This window comes from Neurospora crassa, linkage group I (genome assembly GCF_000182925.2).
Source record: "Neurospora crassa OR74A linkage group I, whole genome shotgun sequence".
NCBI lineage: Eukaryota > Fungi > Ascomycota > Sordariomycetes > Sordariales > Sordariaceae > Neurospora > Neurospora crassa.
The window spans coordinates 7,776,646-7,796,011 of record NC_026501.1 but is presented as its reverse complement, the minus strand read 5'-3'; the positions used below and the strand labels follow the sequence as shown (position 1 = coordinate 7,796,011).

General features: G+C 51.1%; 4 protein-coding genes and 1 non-coding gene across 6 annotated transcripts; 3 read left to right on the top strand and 2 right to left on the bottom strand.

Moving 5' to 3' along the window:
* Positions 1-40: 40 nt before the first annotated feature.
* On the bottom strand, positions 41-1,883 carry yif1 (yif1-like). Its single transcript, XM_960671.3, has 3 exons — positions 1,434-1,883; positions 844-1,371; positions 41-780 (listed from the first exon to the last, which is right to left on the bottom strand). Exons 1-3 carry the CDS (start codon positions 1,701-1,703, stop codon positions 610-612), a joined length of 969 nt encoding a protein of 322 aa, XP_965764.1. The 5' UTR covers positions 1,704-1,883; the 3' UTR covers positions 41-609.
* Positions 1,884-2,024: 141 nt separating this feature from the next.
* Positions 2,025-4,762, top strand: NCU11187 (signal sequence receptor alpha subunit). The gene is made up of 4 exons (XM_001728405.2): positions 2,025-2,682; positions 2,754-3,726; positions 3,787-4,313; positions 4,396-4,762. Exons 1-4 carry the CDS (start codon positions 2,449-2,451, stop codon positions 4,639-4,641), a joined length of 1,980 nt encoding a protein of 659 aa, XP_001728457.1. The 5' UTR covers positions 2,025-2,448; the 3' UTR covers positions 4,642-4,762.
* Positions 4,763-5,021: 259 nt separating this feature from the next.
* Positions 5,022-13,314, top strand: mus-9 (mutagen sensitive-9). The gene is made up of 9 exons (XM_001728406.2): positions 5,022-5,773; positions 5,839-6,461; positions 6,517-6,791; positions 6,847-8,050; positions 8,100-8,336; positions 8,402-9,724; positions 9,774-10,245; positions 10,305-10,785; positions 10,842-13,314. Exons 1-9 carry the CDS (start codon positions 5,140-5,142, stop codon positions 13,069-13,071), a joined length of 7,479 nt encoding a protein of 2,492 aa, XP_001728458.2. The 5' UTR covers positions 5,022-5,139; the 3' UTR covers positions 13,072-13,314.
* A 90-nt stretch (positions 13,315-13,404) lies between these two features.
* NCU16448 lies at positions 13,405-16,461 on the top strand. Of its 2 annotated transcripts, XM_011395116.1 has the most exons (7): positions 13,405-13,477; positions 13,544-13,896; positions 14,222-14,357; positions 14,463-14,567; positions 14,642-14,717; positions 14,797-14,880; positions 14,947-16,461. In XM_011395116.1, exons 2-7 carry the CDS (start codon positions 13,881-13,883, stop codon positions 15,739-15,741), a joined length of 1,212 nt encoding a protein of 403 aa, XP_011393418.1. In that variant the 5' UTR covers positions 13,405-13,477; positions 13,544-13,880; the 3' UTR covers positions 15,742-16,461. The 2 variants fall into 2 exon arrangements, with proteins under 2 accessions (XP_011393418.1, XP_011393417.1); XM_011395115.1 differs by lacking the exons at positions 13,405-13,477; positions 13,544-13,896; positions 14,222-14,357; positions 14,463-14,567 and having other exon boundaries at positions 14,618-14,717.
* A 1,912-nt stretch (positions 16,462-18,373) lies between these two features.
* On the bottom strand, positions 18,374-19,245 carry NCU14036. The gene is made up of 2 exons (XR_897786.1): positions 18,921-19,245; positions 18,374-18,857 (listed from the first exon to the last, which is right to left on the bottom strand). It is a non-coding gene; the product is annotated as a ncrg86 (non-coding RNA).
* Positions 19,246-19,366: the final 121 nt, after the last annotated feature.

Here is a 19,366-nt window from a genome sequence, read left to right as displayed (position 1 = left end):
CAGCTCGGCCAACGATTTCGAACATGAGGGATATGATATTAAGAAACGCATCAAGATACTGAATCATGTTGGCGAGGAAGGTATGGCATACACTCTGAAGTGAATACAGGTGTCCACGACTACAGCTCAACCCATCCTGTCGACGAAATGTCGGGGGATTGCACGCCTATTAGTATGCGAGCCAATAGCTGACGTACTCGGAGACGTACTTATCAAACGGAATGCTGTGCTCGACTATCGCGATGCCCATCTAGGTAGGTAGGCCCAGGTATTTGGTTCAATGTTACCCGCGTTAAGATCTTCGGGGTTGCCTTATCTATGTCCCCCTTTCCATTACATGAATGTGGTGACACCCCGGTTATATCCGGCGTAGTACCTAACCTTGTTGGTAAGTGACCGAAACCTCTTTTGGACTATTCTACCGATTCTCATTAGACATTTGCATACGCCCGCACCAGTCACTCATTATCGTACTAGCTGTGAATGGCCGCAGCTGTGGTGACCATATATGCCATACCTCACCCGTTATACCGAGGCTTCTTCTTGCTCTCGGCAATCATGTTTTTGATGTTTTGTCTATACCCTCGTTAGGCTGCCCAACGTCAAACTTCATGGCCGGCTCAGAATCCACATGAAAAAGAGCTGCACGATGTAGGCGTAGAAGAAGAGGAACTGTAGCCTCTGCGATCTCTTTGCCCGACCTTCGGTGGGCATGGTTTGCATAGGACCCTGGGCGTTGTTGTTGTTCTCGGGAAGAAGAACGTATTTCAGGGAGCGCATCTGAGAAACGCAGGTTAGTCAACGATCCAATTCGGAGAAGGGAACAGCAGCAGGGCATCATACCAAGAAGAGAGCGTTCGCAAAGAAAGTGTAACCAAAGACAGTCCAGCCGATCACACCACCAGTTCCCTTGCCGCCATTCACAATCTCGGCAATAGAGATGGTGACAATAACACCAACAAACTTGTACCCAGAGTAAGCAACGAGGTCCAGGAGCTGCGACTCGTTGGAGATGCTCAACAGGTAGCATCCAAGCTTCAGACCCAGGATTTCAACGATGACCACCACTAGTGCGGTTGTCGCAATGTATCCGAACAGTTCCGGCTGGAACTGGCCACGTAGACCCGCGATGAGAGTCTGGAGAAAGATGTAAGTGACCAGTGACATGACCGGAATGTACATGTCGGGGCTGTTGATGTCGTCCCTGGGAGGCAGGTACCACCCTTCCTGGCCGCCTGGGCCTACTGTCTGCTTGCGGGACCAGGGCTTATGCCTCCAGGGAAACAGGACAAGATAGAGCTTGTTTATTACGTAGGAGTTGGTGACGTTGAAGTAATGCTTGAGCGCCGAGACACTGACGAAGCGGTTGACCTGTCGCGCCTCGCGTTAGCATGCGTCTCCCTCCACGACAGGTAAGCCGTCAGCATCCTTACATTCTGCTCGAGGTATTCCTGTCCCTGCTTGAACGCTGTCTGTCCGAACTGCGAGGCCAGCTGCGCTGCCGGGTCGTTTATAAAGTTGCCGTACTGGCCAAACATGTTTCCTGACGGTGCCCGCCCTTGCTGTTGGTAAGGGCTTCCATCATAGCCGGAGTGAGGTTGCGACGTGGGCGGCGGTGGCGATCGTAGCTGAGGAACGGTTGAGACGTGTTGCGGGACAGGGTGGTGTAAAGGGGGCGATTGCCCGTAGCCGGATCGCTGCATCTTGTCGGTTGGTGAAGTTGTATTAAAGTGAAAGGGAGAGTTTGGATGTTAGTCACGGTCTTGGGACTCTTTTCGCCGGTCGATCGGTATGGAATTCGTGGTGCTAGTAGGAGGTTGGTACTGCGTGCTCGTGTTGACCGCGTTGCGTGGCTTTGCCAGGCACCTAGCTCTGTCGGGGAGATGCGATGTGTTTCGTTGAATCTGGAGATGCTGTCATTGACCACATACACTACAGCAACTTGAAGTGAACACGCTCAGGGCTCAGGCAGCTTGAGTAGACCCCCATAGACCCCCGTAGACCCCCCCCCCCTTCCACTTCCCAGGCCGACAGCGCAGCCCCTGGCCGGCCGCCTTGGCACTGCACTCAATCGCCTGCTCGCCGTGCCAAGAAATAGCCTGATGACATCTTATCGGCGCTCTACACTATTAACCAACAAAAGTCCCGGCGGCCCCACCTTCCACTTGCTAGGTCCAGCGTGTTCCAGAAGCGCGGCGCCCGGCTAACCACGCCGATGCAGTGGTGGCGGCCAATATGACAGTTTGGCTTCCATCGAGTCTGAGTGAGTGGTCTTGGACTCGAAGCACTTCCCTTCCGCCCCCTTTTCCAATATTTACTCTTCCACTCCTCGTGCTCTCTTTCTCTTCCTTTGACACAATCCGCACTCCTCCAAACGCCAATTGTCATCAGGGAGTGCTCGTTATACACCAGCTTACCACTTTAAAACGGGGCACCATCTGACGAACCATGTTGGACACTTTCGAGATCCTGACGACATCAGGGGTGGTGCTGTGGTCCAGGACATACGCCGCCGTCAGTCCTGCTGTAGTCAACAACTTCATATCCGACGTCTTCATTGAGGAGAAGAGCGCTGTTGCTGGTACCAAGGATGGCGCTTCTGCGTCGGCCAATCCGCCCTACAAACATGACCAGCATACACTGCGTTGGTCGTTCGAGAAGGAATTGGGTATTATCTTTGTTGTATGCGCATCTCCTTTGCCTTGTGCCCTTCTCCGCCCTTCACGGCCGCTGGCTGACCTCATGACTCGCAGGCGGTTTACAGATCACTCCTACATCTCTCATGGATCGACAAGCTCGTTGACAACATCCGGACCATCTTTGTGAACCTCTATGGCGACCAGCTTAAGAAGCCGAACGTTACGCTTATTCAGTGCGCCAAGTTTGATGACTATTTCGACCAGCAACTGCAAGAGCTCGAGAAAACAGGCAGTAAATCGGATTCGAAAGACGTTCGCGCATTCCAAGATGAAGCTTTGTCAGACGACCTGAGCGATATGCCCCCGCCGCTACCTGGCCTTGTCCGTGGCGGCCGCGTACCGAGCAACACCAATACAAGCAAGCAGGGCGATTCGGACTTCGATACGTCACCCAACGCATCGCGGCCCACAACTCCGGCTGTAGCAAGTCACCTTTTGGTGGCAAAGCCAGGTCCGGGAGGCAAGATGTCGAGAAGAGCGAGAAAGCTCCAGAATACCAACTCTGCGCCCGCTTCTTCAGGCGACGAAGCGTCAGTCAAACGAACCAAGGCCAAGCTTGCCAAGAAAGGAAGAAAGTGGGATGCGGACGGCCTTGCTGACGAGGAGGACGATGTTCAACTTGACTTCTCCGCCTCCAAAGCAACAAGCGATAGTGAAACCGAAGCAGGAAGGCGGTCGGCTGTTGAAGAAGTGGATGCCTCAACATGGGGTTCGACTACAAAGGGCAAGTTTGTGCTCAGGGACCTGGGCGATGAGGTCCACTCGATTCTTGCGTCTGCGGAGGCCAAGAATTCCGCATCCAGGACCGATGCCCCAACCGGTCTGGTGGGAACAGGCCTGAGTGCTATTGGAGGTCTTTTTAGGAACGTGGTCGGTGGAAAGGTCTTGACTAAGGAGGATTTGGACAAGGCCATGAAGGGCATGGAAGAGCATTTGTTGAAGAAGAACGTCGCGCGCGAGGCTGCCGTGCGCCTCTGTGAAGGGGTTGAGAAGGAGCTTATTGGTGTCAAGACAGGAAGCTTCGAGAGTAAGTCCGGTTGTCATGCGCTTCAATATGCAATGACAGAGAGCTGACAACCTTACACAGGTATCAATACCAGGATACAAAAAGCCATGGAAGTCTCCTTGACCAAGATGCTCACGCCCACATCCTCGCTGGACCTTCTTCGCGAGATCGACTCGATCACATCACCCCCAGCCACGTCTCTGCGCAAGGCGCGGCCCTATGTCATGTCGATTGTGGGTGTCAACGGTGTCGGAAAATCGACCAACTTGTCAAAGATCTGCTTCTTCCTCCTGCAAAACAAGTACAAGGTGCTGATTGCGGCAGGTGACACCTTCCGCTCGGGTGCCGTTGAGCAGTTGGCGGTGCATGTTCGCAACCTCAAGGAACTCACCCAAAGAGAAGGCGGCAAGGTTGAATTGTACCAAAAGGGATACGGCAAGGATGCCGCTGCAGTGGCCAAGGATGCCGTCGCATTTGCTGCCCAGGAGGGCTTCGATGTGGTCTTGATCGACACAGCCGGTCGTAGGCACAACGACCAGCGGCTGATGTCTTCGCTGGAGAAGTTTGCCAAGTTTGCGCAACCTGACAAGATCTTGATGGTTGGCGAGGTAAGGAGCATTTCCACTCTGCACACTCAGCTGCTTCTGCACGTATTTTTCCTCTTATACTGACCACGTGGCTTCGTAACAGGCACTTGTCGGTACCGATTCTGTGGCTCAAGCCAAAAACTTCAACGCCTCGTTCGGAGCTGGCCGATCTTTGGACGGGTTTATCATCTCCAAGTGCGATACAGTAGGAGACATGGTGGGCACAATTGTCAGCATTGTTCACGCCACGAACGTTCCTGTTTTATTTGTGGGAGTTGGGCAGCATTATTCGGACCTCAGGAACTTTTCTGTCAAGTGGGCAGTAGAGAAGTTGTTGAGCAGTGCATAAACTGCGTAGCCAGCCATTCGGGGGACTTGAACCAATTTGTATAGCATATTAATTTTTTGTTCCGTGTTTCTTGGAATACCTATAATGGATGATTGGTCAACCAGCCGGCAGGCAGTACTCATCGACACAGTTCATCGTAATTACCACCGTGACGCCAACTTGCTCCTCTAACTTCTTTCGTTGAGAGCTACTGTGGAGAACGGGCCAAGTACCTCTATTGAGTGTTTGTCAAACGCCCCTGAACCCCCCTTTTCAGGAGAGGCTTGGCATAAACAACTGCTGCCTTTCTCAGAAACGCTGCTTGCACGTGATCACCCGTTTAGCCCCGCCTCGCGTTGGTCCGAGTCGCGTTTTCTCTTACTACACTAGGCTGCGTCCAGGTTACATGCTGCTGCACTTACTGCCCCCCGCCCCCCCCTCATCGAGTATTCGATTCTACCTTGGTCCTACTCCTAGGTTGTCGCCGCTGTCGATCTCCCCCAAAGATGTCGATTGAAGATGGCGTCCGGAGTCCATGGCAAAACAGTCAAGGGAGGCGCCCTTGAAGAGAGCTTCCCTGAGGACGCCCAAACCCAGCCCGGCTCAGCACCGCCTCAGTCCACTCTAGCCGCAGAACTTGTCGAAGGCCTCCCGAACGAATCTCGACGCGCGAAACCTGACGAGGTCACCGAGATCAAGCGATTGTGTACCATTATCGAGCAGGAAAAAGACAAGGCCGGCTCGGATCTGGAAAAGACACACGAAGGACGACTTGCGTACAATCACATCCTCTTCTATGTCTGCGCCGGACCTGTTCTTGATGTCGTCAAAACCAATGACCCGTTCGCGGATTTCGCAAGCTTGCAGCTTAAGGCTCAGAACACCCTTAGTCTTCTCAAGCTTGCCGTCCAAGAGACCCCGGATGTGCTGAAGCAGACGACCGATGGGAATGAGTTCTTGTTACGCGGCCCAGAACCTTTGTGGCTATGGTTCCAGCCTAGGTTACTTGCTCTTCTGGGCCGTTCCAAGCTGCTTGGTATCACGTCTGCGATTGAGGACTTCTTCCACTTTACTCTGCAAACCGTTGCTGAACGTGTGCCCCTCTGGGACCTTGGCCCAGGCTTGCTTCAGTATTTCCAAGCAAGCTTGCACGGTAAGCATCAGCGACAAGCCGCAACTGGTTATGCAGTAATCGCTAATGTTAATGTAAATCGCCAGCCATACTCGAGCATTTCCAATCGAACCCGCTCGCCGATATGAATGCACGGAACTCTAATCTCGACATCCAGCTTCCGCCGGACACGTTTCTTCGAGCCCTGGACCTCGATGACCCAGATACACCATCCAAGTTCTTCTACAAGATCCGGGATTCCGAACATGCTATCCGCCACGCCATCAGCCTTTTTCACATTCTGAAGTCCACCATCCTACCTGTGGGGGCTGCTGAACCCCCACTGCTGTACCGCGGAAACATTGCTTGGTTGATGGATGTGTTTCAGCCGCTTTTCTCTGCTTTGGTTCACTGGTCGCCACAATTGAAGATAAGTCTAGCGCCCTATGTTCAGACAGCTATTGACCTAGCAGAAGCCGCAGACGACACACTGCGCCCAAAAGCGATATCCGCGCTTGCGTTGATATGCGGCGAGGTATTTGACAGATCCGCGCAATATCTTGGCGAAGACGAGTTTGGGCTGGCTACGAGAAAGGCACTCTCCTTGGCTTTGCTCCATCTTGTCAAGGAAGCAGATAGTCACAGGTCTTTGATGCAGCTGTTCGAATCCCGAGTCGTCATCCCCGCCGTCAGTTTCGCTACAGCTAGCCTCCCCAACTCGGATCTATGGGTTGGTGCATCAGAAATGTCACATTTGGTTTAATTGGTGCTGACATCCAATTTAGAGATCAGCCATTCTCCTCCAGCAGGTAGTGTCTGCTGAGACTTCTTTTTCCCAAGTTCCTGAAGAGCTCAGTTCCAGTAAATTCGTTGACGTCACCCTTCGTCAGCAAGTCGGACTGTTGGGCCTCGATCCTGTTGTCGAGGATGGGGAACCGGCCCCTAAACGAAGGAAGCTGGTGGAGCACCAAGCATTATCAGCCGACATTGTCGAAGAAATATGCCGTGTTGCTAACCTGCCAATCTCTGAAGACATCTGCTCTTTGGAAGATAGCCTAATGTGAGTTGGCCGAGTAGAAGGCAGGCCGTACTTCTTTTTTTACTAACGATAATAGTGATGCCTTTCCCAAGCTGACAATACTTCGACAATGCCGAGTCATTGAGCTCATTTCCTTTGTCCCGTGCGCTACGGATAATACCCTGGGACTCGAAGAAGGCCGTTTGGGGTCTTTGGCTCTTTCTTCGGCATCTTTAGAATGTTCCCATTGCTCCATATTCGGATATTCAGCTTTTACGCAGGCATGTGATGATGCCGTTACAAAGACCACTGCCTACAAGATCCTGGAGAAGCTTGTTAAGAGCCCGGGTTTCCGTGACTCTAGACGCCCTCGTGTGTACGCGATAGTGCGTTTACAACGCATGTTGCGGCATACCGTCCTTCCTGAGTTCCGTGATCTGGAGCAGTCGATACTTGGACAGTGGTGTGTGCAGTCGCTACGCAGCTCTATACGAGAGCTTCGTATTGGTGCTGGTCGCGCACTTGCCGTCCTGTTAGACCCAGATGTTCCCGATTTTGTCCGTCCTATCGCCAGAGGGAACCAAAATATTGTCCTCGACATTCTCAAGTTAATCACCGATGAGGATGCTCTTCATTTGCACGAAACATGCATACTAGCTTGGGGTCAAGCAGGAAGGGTTGTATCTGTCGACCACCTAAACCTGATTTTGATCAAGCTCGTTGAGTACCTGGGATACAACAATTCGGTCGTGTCTTCTATGGCAGTTAACGAAATTCTCAACATCGCAACGTATCGCGGAATAACGCCCTTGCAGCTATTTGCGCCATACTGGGAGAACATGGCGGTTCTCGTAGTCAAGGACTTGGTTTCGGCACCGCAGACCACGAGGTTGGTTGCGGAGACTTTGCAGCTCAGCATCGAAGAACTCCTTTGTCTGTTACAAAAACACGCTCTTCCATGGTTGGTATTGGCGAAGAACCTAGGTGTCATCGAGAAAATTGCCGAAGCCCGGGGTGAGAAGTCAACATCGCAACCGTGCATTGACAGCGCCAACTTCCCCTCGATCATTGCTCTTCTCTTGATCCAGGATGTCCCGGACGTTGAAGAGCATGCAATGGAATTGCTCTGCGTAATCTCCCCCAAATTCAAGGAACCAAACCCCGGTGAGCTTAATTCCGATGAGAAAAGACCGGTATCTGTACGCGATCGACTCGCCGAGATCCTGAGAGTTGAACCATTGGGGGTATTATTCGAGCTTTTCAAGGCCAGTGGCGGGGCTGACGAGAGAAAAAAGGCACTGGTACGTTACGTTCACTGATATATAGAAACCAGAGGCTGACAATGCGCAGATACGCAAAGGTATCAGTATCTTGGCAACTCGGAGTTCACCTTTAACAGAAAAGGGAGCCGAGCCACCTCACATCATCGAGCGCTTCTTGGAAAAATATACACTTGGGTTGGTATCGCGACTCAGTGAACGAATAACAGATATCGACGTTCCTATCCCAGATAGACGACGATGCCTTAGAGCAATGGAAGAAATGATCAGAGTTTGTCGATCATCGGTGACAACTGCTCGTTCACAGGTATGCTGCTCTGGATCAGTGACTCCGGCCTGGAAACACCTATACTCACCGCACTCCTCTCATAGATATCGGCATGTTTACTGTCTGCACTAGGATGCGACGAGCTGCGGTCTGATGCCTTCTCGTGTTGGTCGGTCATGATCATGAACATGGACGAGATGGATGTGCCAAATTTGCTTGACACCACGCTCTGGGTGATCACACATCACTGGACATGCTTTGACGACAGTACCAAGCAACAGGCTCAAGGAGTCCTCGACGCCCTTTCCAAGACGAATGGTCATGATCTTGTCAAGGCAACGGCCTCGATGACGACGTTTAATCATCTCCCTGATTTGGCTGAACACCGCAAGCGTCTGGGTCTTCTGTCGCAGTCAGGATTAACTCGTCAAGATCTTTTTCGCACATTTTGCCGACGACTGAGACACGACCATCCGGGCGTCATTGAACAAGCTTTGACCGAACTCCTTGAGTTATTGCGGCAACATCAAGACTATATCCAGGCATCCGCTCTTGCTGAACAACCCAAATCGTTCATTCCAGGACTTACGCGCTCCGTTCTTGATTGCGCAGCCAAATACAATGGTTGGCAGCCTGGGATCATGCGCCTCTGTGCCGAGTGCATGGGTATCATTGGGTGCCTTGACTCGAACCGCATGGAGAGCAATCGAGAACAGAAACGGTTTGTCGTCAGTCAAAATTTCATGGATTTCAGAGAGACAGCGGACTTCGTGTGTTTCATGTTGGAGAATGTCCTCGTCAAGGCTTTCCTTTCAACTACAGACACGAAGTTCCTGAGCTTCCTTTCGTATGCGATGCAAGAGCTCCTGGCCAAAACGGGCATCAAACTCGCTTACCAAAGTCAGGGACAGGGCCAACATGAGACATTATACAAGAGATGGCGGAGCTTCAACGACATAACCAAAGAGATTTTAACGCCATTTTTGACATCCGAATTCATCGTTTCGTCTGGAATGATTGGGCTGGACACCAATTACCCTATTTTCCACCCCCAGAAATCATACGAGACTTGGCTGAAAACGTTTGTTCTTGATCTTCTTCGCAATCCACAGAACCCTAACAGCGCGATTCTCTTTCCACCTCTCTGTCGACTTATCAAGGTCCATGATCCTTGTGTGAGCGAGTTTCTGTTACCCTACGTGGTGCTACACGCCGTCATCGGGAGCGAGGGCCCCTCCCAGACACCAGATGAGAGCCAAATGCTCGTGGCGGAAGAGGGGTCGACCAGGGCCGAGGCCCACGAAAAGAAGACAAGCGGTTCGGAATGGAGGAAGAAGGTAATGTCTGAGCTTAAGACTATTTTGGAATATCAACCGCCGGAAACCGCCACGCATTCCGAGAAAGAGGAAGTCAAGCTTTGCTACGAGGTATGTACATTTTCTCATGACTGTGTATTACTTAAACTGACTAAAGTAGGCCGTGTTCCGCATTCTTGACTACTTCAAAAACTGGCTACACATCAAAAAGTCCCAGTCAGCAACCAAAGAGAAAGATGCGAGGTGGTGTCCATTGGTTGAGGAGGTGCTTTCTTCCCTCGATCCTGAACTAGTTGCTCGACGAGCGATTGACTGTGGGCAATATGCTCGCGCTCTTTTGTTCCTAGAGCCTCACATTGAAAGTCGCAGAGACGAGGCTATAGGTGACGAAGCAACTCGTCTCATGCGATCGGTACATGATATATACACGCAGATCGACGATCCCGATGGGCTAGATGGCATATCCGCGTGCATGAAAGATCTCGGGTTTAAGGAGCAGGCTCTCAGTCATCGTAAAGCGGGCCGATGGACTGCTGCGCAGACCTGGTATGAGATACAGCTGGCTGAATCGCCGGACGATGTTAATCTTCAGCTCGACCTCTTGACCTGTCTCGAGGAATCAGGCCAGTACGGTGAGTGACATTTGTTATCTTTAGGTTGATGGTACATACGGAGCTGACATTGCGTCCAGACAATCTTCTGAGTTTTGCTGAAGGAATTGACAAAACACCAAGCAGTCTGAGCAAAGTGATGCCTTTCGTTCTCGAAGCGTCGTGGGCGACGGGCAGGTGGCAAATAATGGAGAAGTATCTACGATCGTACACCGAGGGCGACGTAACCGATGTCTTCAACATCGGTATCGCTGATGCACTGCTCTGTCTCAAGGAAGGAGATGGAGAACGGTTTCAAGAACTTTTGCAGGCAATGCGGGACAAGGTGGCTAGTTCCATGGCACTTTCAGCGACATCATCGTTCAGAACCTGTCATGACGTGATGCTGAAGTGTCACGTTCTGGAGGATCTTGAGATGATTGCCAATGCGGAGCCAGTCGAGGGTGAAGGCCATGCGCCTCTTGTGAAGGCTCTAGAACGTCGCTTGGAGGTACTCGGGGCATATGTCAGCGACAAGCAGTACGTGCTTGGAGTCAGGAGAGCAGCAATGGAACTGATGAGGTATGTATCTTGTTTGATCTCTGAACTCATTGAGCTCATTTCTGATAAATCACTAGGACGAAATTCGGAGACGAAGAGATATCGTCATCATGGCTTGCCACCGCTCGCTTGGCCAGGAAATCTGGTTCGACTCATCAGTCTTTCAACGCAGTGCTACGTGCGCAGCAGCTTGGTGATAGTTCTGCAGTCATAGAGTACGCAAAATTGTTCTACAAGGACGGCCAGCATCGCAAGGCGATCCAGCTATTGCAACGCGCCATTGACGACGACCTTTTCAACGATGGTATGATGGCAATAGATACCCCAACATCTAGCAAGAGTCAACAGTCTCATCGCAATCTACTGAAAGCCAGAGCCCACTTGCTCCTTGCTAAGTGGCTCGATTCAACCGGCCAAACCCACGCCGGCGCTTTACGCTCCAAGTTTCAAGAGGCGGCCAAAACCCACCCGCAATGGGAGAAGGGGCACTACTACCTTGGGCGTCACTACAAGAAGGTTTTGGAGTCCGAGAAGGCGCTCAGCCCAGATGATCAAAGTGACGCCTATTTGACCGGAGAGACCGCCAAGTTGGTTATAGAGAATTATCTGCGCTCACTCAACTTTGGGACCAAGTATGTTCACCAGACCTTGCCACGAATTCTCGACCTATGGCTCGAACTCGGGACTCAAGTCGACGCTCCGTCACTGGGCATGGTGACCTTGTCCGCAGAGCTACAATCACGTCGGAGGACCATTCTCCATGAGCTTTATAAGCATTTCAACAGGCATCTACCTAAAATGCCAGCTTACATTTTTTACACGGCTTTGCCGCAAATTGTGGCTAGAATAGCTCATCCGAACCAAGATGTATTCAGAGTCCTGGAGCAAATGATTATCAAGGTGGTGGAAGCACACCCCCGACAGGCTATCTGGAGTCTCTTCTCCTTCATGACCGGGCGTACGAACGGTGCTCGACGACACAGAGGGCAAAAGGTTTTGGACGACCTCAGAGCCATCGCGAAAAGAGTCGATGAGACAGGCTACGACCTGAAACAGTTGCTCAAAATGGGCGAGAAGCTTGCCGAGCAGCTCCTTCTGGCATGCAACAAAGGTGACTTCCAGAGCAACAGGACAGTAAAAGCAAGTATTACGAGGGACTTGAACTTCAACCACAAATGCACGCCGTGTCCGCTGGTGGTGCCGATAGAAACGTGCCTCACCGCGACATTGCCGACGTTAACGGACAACACCAGGAAGCACAAGGCGTTTTCCGGGGACGTCATCACGATCGATAGATTCCTTGATGATGTACTGGTGCTGGGATCTCTGGCGAAGCCGCGCAAACTGACGGCACGAGGATCCAATGGACAGCTTTACGGTCTCTTGATCAAACCGAAGGACGATCTCCGCACCGACCAACGTCTCATGGAGTTCAACGGATTGATCAACCGGTCGTTAAAGCGCGATACCGAATCTAGCAAACGGCAGCTGTACATCAGGACATACGCCGTCACGCCATTGAATGAGGAGTGCGGCATCATCGAATGGGTTGATGGTCTGAAAACCCTCCGCGATATCCTTCTGGGCATCTACAAGACGCGAAACATCACACCCAACTACGGGCAAATTGCAGAACTGATGAAGCAGGCGTGCACGTCCGACGACAATCTCCATCTCTGGTCCAGATCCGTGCTCGGCATGTTCCCCGACGTGCTACCAGAATGGTTCATCTCACAGTTCCCCGACCCATCAGCCTGGTTCGCCGCTCGCTTGCGATACACGCGCTCCTGCGCCGTCATGTCCATGGTAGGCACCATCCTCGGCCTCGGCGACCGGCACGGCGAGAACGTGCTGCTGGAGGAAGGAAACGGCGGCGTCTTCCACGTCGACTTCAACTGCTTGTTCGACAAGGGCTTGACTTTTGCCCAGCCGGAAAAGGTGCCCTTCCGACTGACGCATAACATGATTGCGGCCATGGGTATCTACCGCTACGAGGGCCCCTTCCGAAACTGCAGCGAGCTGACGCTCAAGGTGCTGAGGCAACAGGAGGAAACGCTGATGACGATTCTGGAGGCGTTCATCCATGACCCGACGCTGGATCTACAGAGGACCAAGAAGCGGACTCATGATGTGGTCAAGCTGAATCCGACAAGCGTGGTGGAGAGTATCAAGCGAAAAGTCAGGGGGCTGTTGCCGCATGAGAAGATCCCGTTGGGCGTGGAGGGTCAGGTGGAAGAGCTCATTAAGCAGGCTACGGATCCGAAAAACTTGGCTGCTATGTATATTGGTTGGTGCCCGTTTTTGTAGTCTGATTAGCGTATCTATAGAGAAAACAGCCCGACAGAGGAGTTGGAATGTTTGCTAAAGTGTGGGAAAGGGGAGGACGGGAGTTGCCCGTTGTTGTTGTTGACATCAGAAGCTCTTTGGCTGTTAGCGCTACAGTGGGGTGCTACAGTGCTACAGCGCTGAAAGGGCAAATGTAGAACAGATGGCAAGCGCAAAGGGGTGCCAACTCACCTGCTCCTTCCTTCCTTTGTGTTTCTGATTGCCCACGCCTTGTGCCCTAACACCAGAACTGATTGTCTAAAATGACGGGATTGACGACAAATTCTTTACCGTGGGCAAGTTCTCCCCGCAACCCCCATTTTGTACGGGTTTCGACGAGCATCATTCGGTTTGTTGTTGGCGACGGTGAATTGGTTGGCATTTCCAGGTATCCTCTCTGGCAACCAAGTTATCCACCAAGTAGCCGAGAGGCAAGCAATCTAACAGCAGACAGCTACCGCCCTTTACTCGGTAAATCCCATTCACCTCTCCGCGCCCAAACATCCACCCATCAATTTCTGGCCGTCTGTCTCGACAAGTCTTTCTCGCGTCCATTCCAACACAAACGCGTTTTTGATCCGTCGCAAACGCATCCAGGATTTCAAGTTTACACTTCACATCGGCTACACTTTTATTGGGCTTGAAATATTTGTCCATCAAATTTTTTTTTTACGTTAGGTCTCTTTCTTCGGCTCGCCGAAAACCAGGCCATTTCACCTTGTCTGTGCGCCCACCTGTCATCTTGCCCTCTCATCCAACTTGCCGAACAGACGACAACATAGGCCTTTAACATGCCTTACCGTATTGGTGAGTTTTCACTGCCTGACATGATATCAGATCATCTCGCCCTTTTCAAGCTTGAAACCTTGATGGGATGGCTTTTTGGACCTTTAGAATTCTTCTGTGATGCTCCTCCGGTTTTAAATGTCAAAATCCTTGACAATATGACATCAACACCGTCCACCCCATCGGATTGTCAAGCACAAACACGGCCAAACCGACAAGAGACAGGAAACACCACCTCTTTCCATCCTCGAGCCTGCCCACAGTCGTCTCTTATCTTCTCAAACGCGCAGCCTCGATGCATAGCCATCTTACTTGGTCATTCACAACCGCTAACCCACTCTCCCAGAGGTTTCCAAGAACAACCGTGCCGGTTGCAAGGACTCGGTCTGCAAGAAGGAAGCAGTCAAGATCACCAAGGGCGAGCTCCGTCTCGGAACATGGGTTGAGATCAACGAGCATGGCGGCTGGCAGTGGCGTCATTGGTAAGAAGAGAGCTGGACCGGAACCTCGGTCACCGGTTGGCTTGGCCTTCGACCACCTTTCCCTGGACTTTGAGATGGACTAATATGTGCTGTTTAAATCTTTAGGGGTTGTGTCTCGGGAGAGCAGATCCTGAATATGCGCAACATGCTAGATAAGGACGGCACTGGCGACTATGAGTGGGATATGCTTGACGGGTGGGAGGAGCTTGAGTGAGTTCTGCTTTCATTTGAAACTCTGTTCTGCTTTCGTTAGCTGCCGATAAACTGACAACATGTGCGTCAAGAGATTTCCCCGTGCTGAGGGAGAAGGTTCAGCGGGTTATCACTCAGGGTCACATCGACCCCGAGGACTTCAAGGGCGTGAGTTTATTCAGCCACCGTTCCTTAGTTCCAGCTGAGGTAGAATGCTCCTTTGCTGACATTGTCTTTCTTCATCAAGGACCCCGAAATGAACAAACTCGGTCAGAGAGGCATCCACTCCAAAAAGAAGAAGGCTAAGGCATCCGAGGACGACGAGGAGGAGGTATGATTATTCATCAATGCTCTGATCTTTTTCTTCCCGCTGACACGTAATGCTTGCTCCCAACAGGACACCAAGCCTGCTGCGAAAAAGGCCGCCGCTAAGCGTGGCCGCAAGAAGGCCGATGCCGATGAGGACGATGAGGAGAAGCCCCCTGCTAAGAAGGCCAAGAAGGCCGAAGGCAAGACTGCTACCGTCAAGAAGGAGGAAAGTGATGTCGAGGAGCAGGCGGCCGAAGAGGAGAAGCCTATTACCAAGGTCAAGGGCAGGGGTAAGAAGGCTGCTGCCGCCGTCAAGAAGGAGGAAAGCGACGCCGAGGATGTCAAAGAGGAGAAGCTTGCTACCAAGGCCAAGCCTAGAACAAAGAAGGCCGCCGCCCCGGCAGTGAAGAAGGAGGAGAGCGACGTTGAAGATGTCGCGGCTGTTGATGAGATCCCTGCCAATGAGGAGGAGCGGGCGAAGACCGAACCTCCTGCCAAGAAGAAGGCCACCAGGGCTAGACCTCCGCGCGCAGCTCGCAAAGCTGCCATCAAGGAGGAGAGCAGCGACAAAGAGGATGACGACGAAGAAGAGGAGGAGGAGAAGGAAGTCCCGAAGAAGAAGAAGGGCAAGGCTGCCGCTGCCGCCAAGGGCAAGGGCAAGAAGGCGAAGAAGGCTCCTTCACCTGAACCCGAGTCTGAACACGAGTATGCTCAGCAGAACGAGGAGGACAACGGCGATGACAAGGATGTCAACGGGGAGTCTGACGCGGCGGAGGTGGAGGAAGAAGAGAAGGAAGAGAAGCCTGGTCCGAAGGCGAAGAGAGGGGGCCGCAAGGCAGCTGCCGAGAAGCCGGCTGTTAAAAAGCGTGGTAAAAAGGTGTGAGAGGGTTGAAGCTGTTGATGTTATCTTTCTTTGGTGTTGAGCAGCAGCAGCAGCGAGCAGACCTGCCTATGCAGTGCTTGTGTTATGCGATGCCATGTGGTGCAGAGAGCGCGGCGGCGCAAGATGCCAGTAAATGTTCGCATGAGTTTTATTATTTCGGTCAGACATCTCAAGACATTCTCTCTTTCAGTCAAAGAGCTGGCTGGATCTAGATTACTGTGTCAAAATTCAGCGAGTGTATTGAAAGGACCAATTAAATGTAGGTAATCTCTACTGTAAAGCTCCCATCTTTGTATGTAATCAGCCTTATGGGCCATCAGATTGATGAACAGATGAGAGTTACTTCAGATTCTGAATTGAATTTTACATGGACCATTTTCTGTTTACATCTCTTTGTTACCATATCCGGTTCCTTATGTCAACGACACATCAAAACATGAGCTAAATAGGACTCAAAAGACCATAGTTGCATTACTGCGGCGAAGCACTCGACTCAACTTGACTTAACCAACACCTGAAACAGCAGCTGGTGGTTGGTGTTGATAATGATGGTGTGGGCTGGTTGATACAATGTGGTGTGGTAGTCTTTCTTTTGTTTGCGCTAGGTAGGTAGACTTGGTTCTGAGACTGTGAAGTATCTGAAAGTTGTTGCGTGATCTAACTCGAGAGACAGGAAAGACATAAAGAACGGGCTTGATGTGCGCAATTGCGCGATTCGTTTTGTCTCTTTTTTATTTTTTTTAATGGTGTTCTGTCTATTGACCGGTTGGAAAACTGAACGTAGTGGCTGTCTTGTGATGGTGCCTATGTTCTTTCTAGAAGTCTTGTGATGGTGATCGGGCACGTGTGGAATTATCAGGGATTAATTAGCTGGATACATAAGTAGTGTTTCCGTTTATACACGACTAGGTCCGTACATATGTCCATGATCCGAAGGGCAAAGTCTCTTGATCTTTCGAATACAAAGTGCCCACATGGATCATGTTTCACTCGAGATGCTACCCATGGCAAATAAGCTCTCTGGAGCAGATGTAACTAATAGACACATTGTACAGCCCAAAAAGAGAAAGATGCTTGAGAGATACATATACGCAGTTGTTCCTGTTTTGGGTCAGCACCGAAGATTTATTCATTCCGTCACTGCGCAGGTGCGCATATAAAAAAAATTAGGTATCATGTATATGTATATGTAGAGGTAGCGAAACGTGTAGAACATGGATATGGATATAGTCGGCTATCACCTTCTATAATTGTTCCATCGTATTTGACTGGCGCCCAACGAGCTTTCTACAATGTGCGTGGAAGGAGAAGAAGAAGAAGAAACGAAGCAAGTCGAGGAGGTTGGTTATTTGCCTCTCTGGTCAGATCGGAAACGACCCGTTCTTATTCAAAACCTGAAATTTCGAAAGTCCTTGTCGGTCGAGATATCCGAATCGGGTTCTTACCAAGAGTTAATATATGTCGGGTTATGTACCGTGGATTCCATCCGCACGCAAGGGAATGAGAAGAACGAGCTCCGAACAATACTGAGATATACGATTGGGTCAACGACACGAATGGTAACCATTTACACTACTTGCAGGACATGCCTACCGTCGGTTAACGTTTTTGCCACCTCAAGGGGTGTTGCGTCTAAAAATGGCAAGACGAGCGGCCAAGACACGAGGCATGGCATGTGTCGGTTATGCTCATCATGTCTGTCATTAATATGTATGCCGGCACGCTTCATAGAAATCGTAGATCATTCCGAAGTTGAATCGAGTTCCTGATCATCTTTGCTACCGGCCTGTTTGTGAAGAGTCTCGCACCCCTGAACATCAACTGGTACGACATCATGGAAACCTTACCGTACTGTACACGTATGGGTAATTTTTCATTGATGCCCAATCCAGCCAAAGCGATGATCCAGCGGCTCCAGGAAAGCAGGCGGCTGGTCGGAAGGTGGTGCTTGGAAGTTTGAAACCATCGAGACCCTGATGGACCAGGGGTGCAATCGGCCATCCTTATCGATAGTGAGTACGAGGAGGCTCTGAGAGGCGGGCATGCATTGGAGATTCTGTCGTGTGCTATGGTACAACGTTGATTGCCTGACTGAAATCATATTGTATGAGGCTCTGGGAAGCAGCCATTGAAGGCTCATTTTCTGTGATTGTGTAGTAGCTGGTAGAAACTTGGGCTCGACGGGCGGGTTTGTGGTTCCTACGCACCACCTTTTCCATATGATGTTGTGTTTATGCCCGGGAGATATTACATGGGAAAGTGTAAGTGTACCTAACTGGCTCCGTATTCCCCAGGAGTCATCCTCACACCATGCTGGCGATCAAGCAAGACAGACGTTGATTCTTTTGTAAGGAAGAACGACCGAGATGGTGATATCAGCAGGTGTAGATATGATATTTCGAACATTCGGCTTTCCTTCGGATGACTGCAGAATTCTGGCTCTGGTTCTGGCCAGCCCTATAACACAGTACTGTATACCCACTTGGACAACTCCATGTGTAAATGCACATATGGCTTCCTTCACCGAACACCACTCGATCGATAAAATAGATGAAGCCAGAGTTCTTGTCCCGAAAAGCAGGTCGGGGGATATTCCTGTGGTTTCTCGATATCTCACTGGCCAGACTCTGTTATGGTTCGAAGTTTCAAGCTGCATGATTGCGTCACAGAGTCACTCGCAAACCCCGCTGGCACCGCTGAGTGCTGGCGACGCTGCCGCCGGCTGTTTACACTGCACTACCATAGATTTCCCACTTCTTCAATTCCGTCTGGACCCCATTTCGGATGTGCTCAACACCACAACGGGGCCGCCGATGGCACGAAAATTTTTCTCTTCTTTTTTTTTTTTTTTTGTTGGTTTCGCTTCCACATCCCGAAGATTCGGTTATGAAACGGGATCAAAGCGCAAGAAGATGGGACGAGTTTATTTAAACGTCTCCACCGAGATTTTGGTCCGATGTCGTGGAAAAATCCCGATGATATGGAAAAGTATCGGATGACTGGTAGATCATGGTTCGTGTGACTGGGGAGTCAAGGGAAGGCCCGTGTTAACATGCCGACGAATTACGAGGTAGTGAGCGGATGCGATGACGAAGATCACAAGCAAAGATTTTGACCTGTTTCATTTTTACGATTGTGAGTGGAAAGCAATGGAGATGGTGGGGCAGGCTAAAACGCACAGCTCGGGAACGACAAGGGAGGGGAAGCGGAGGGGAGCATGCCGCAGTAGGAACAAGCGGAGGGGCCGAGCCAGAGATTGAAAATCCGCTTGTCTCATGAGCTTCAGTTCAGCCCGGCCAGTAGGATAGGCATTGATGGCTTGAAGCCCAGCGCGACTACACAGCTTTGCTGACTGAATGTCTGAGAGCCCGCGCTCTGCCCCGTTGACGGATTCTAGGTCATTCGGAAAACAGACTCGGGGCGTTTAGTTGTTCGGCTTCGTTACAATGGCGGTTCTGGTTGGCGTGCTGTCTGTCCTCATTGTCCCTGGTTCTGACGGGAATGCTATCACCGTGTGACTTTATGCTCGTTGCCTCAAGGTTTTTCAGCACAGAAACAGAAGCAGCCTCATCGCTAACCCCATTAGAGAAGCTATCACTACCTCTACGTATGCCGTAAAGTCGGT

Bases quoted from the DNA above. Each gene is read 5' to 3' on its own strand.
- yif1 (XM_960671.3), bottom strand. From the start codon at position 1,703: ATGCAGCGATCCGGCTACGGGCAATCGCCCCCTTTACACCACCCTGTC. The intron at 1,372-1,433 runs GTAAGGATGCTG...GAGGCGCGACAG, and splicing joins AGGAATACCTCGAGCAGAAT to GTCAACCGCTTCGTCAGTGT. The intron at 781-843 runs GTATGATGCCCT...TGCGTTTCTCAG, and splicing joins TTGCGAACGCTCTCTTCTTG to ATGCGCTCCCTGAAATACGT.
- mus-9 (XM_001728406.2), top strand. From the start codon at position 5,140: ATGGCGTCCGGAGTCCATGGCAAAACAGTCAAGGGAGGCGCCCTTGAA. The intron at 5,774-5,838 runs GTAAGCATCAGC...GTAAATCGCCAG, and splicing joins TTTCCAAGCAAGCTTGCACG to CCATACTCGAGCATTTCCAA. The intron at 8,051-8,099 runs GTACGTTACGTT...GACAATGCGCAG, and splicing joins ACGAGAGAAAAAAGGCACTG to ATACGCAAAGGTATCAGTAT.
- NCU16448 (XM_011395116.1), top strand. The intron at 14,358-14,462 runs GTAAGAAGAGAG...TTAAATCTTTAG, and splicing joins GGCTGGCAGTGGCGTCATTG to GGGTTGTGTCTCGGGAGAGC. The intron at 14,718-14,796 runs GTGAGTTTATTC...TTCTTCATCAAG, and splicing joins ACCCCGAGGACTTCAAGGGC to GACCCCGAAATGAACAAACT.
- NCU11187 (XM_001728405.2), top strand. From the start codon at position 2,449: ATGTTGGACACTTTCGAGATCCTGACGACATCAGGGGTGGTGCTGTGG. The intron at 2,683-2,753 runs GTATGCGCATCT...CATGACTCGCAG, and splicing joins AATTGGGTATTATCTTTGTT to GCGGTTTACAGATCACTCCT. The intron at 4,314-4,395 runs GTAAGGAGCATT...GCTTCGTAACAG, and splicing joins AGATCTTGATGGTTGGCGAG to GCACTTGTCGGTACCGATTC.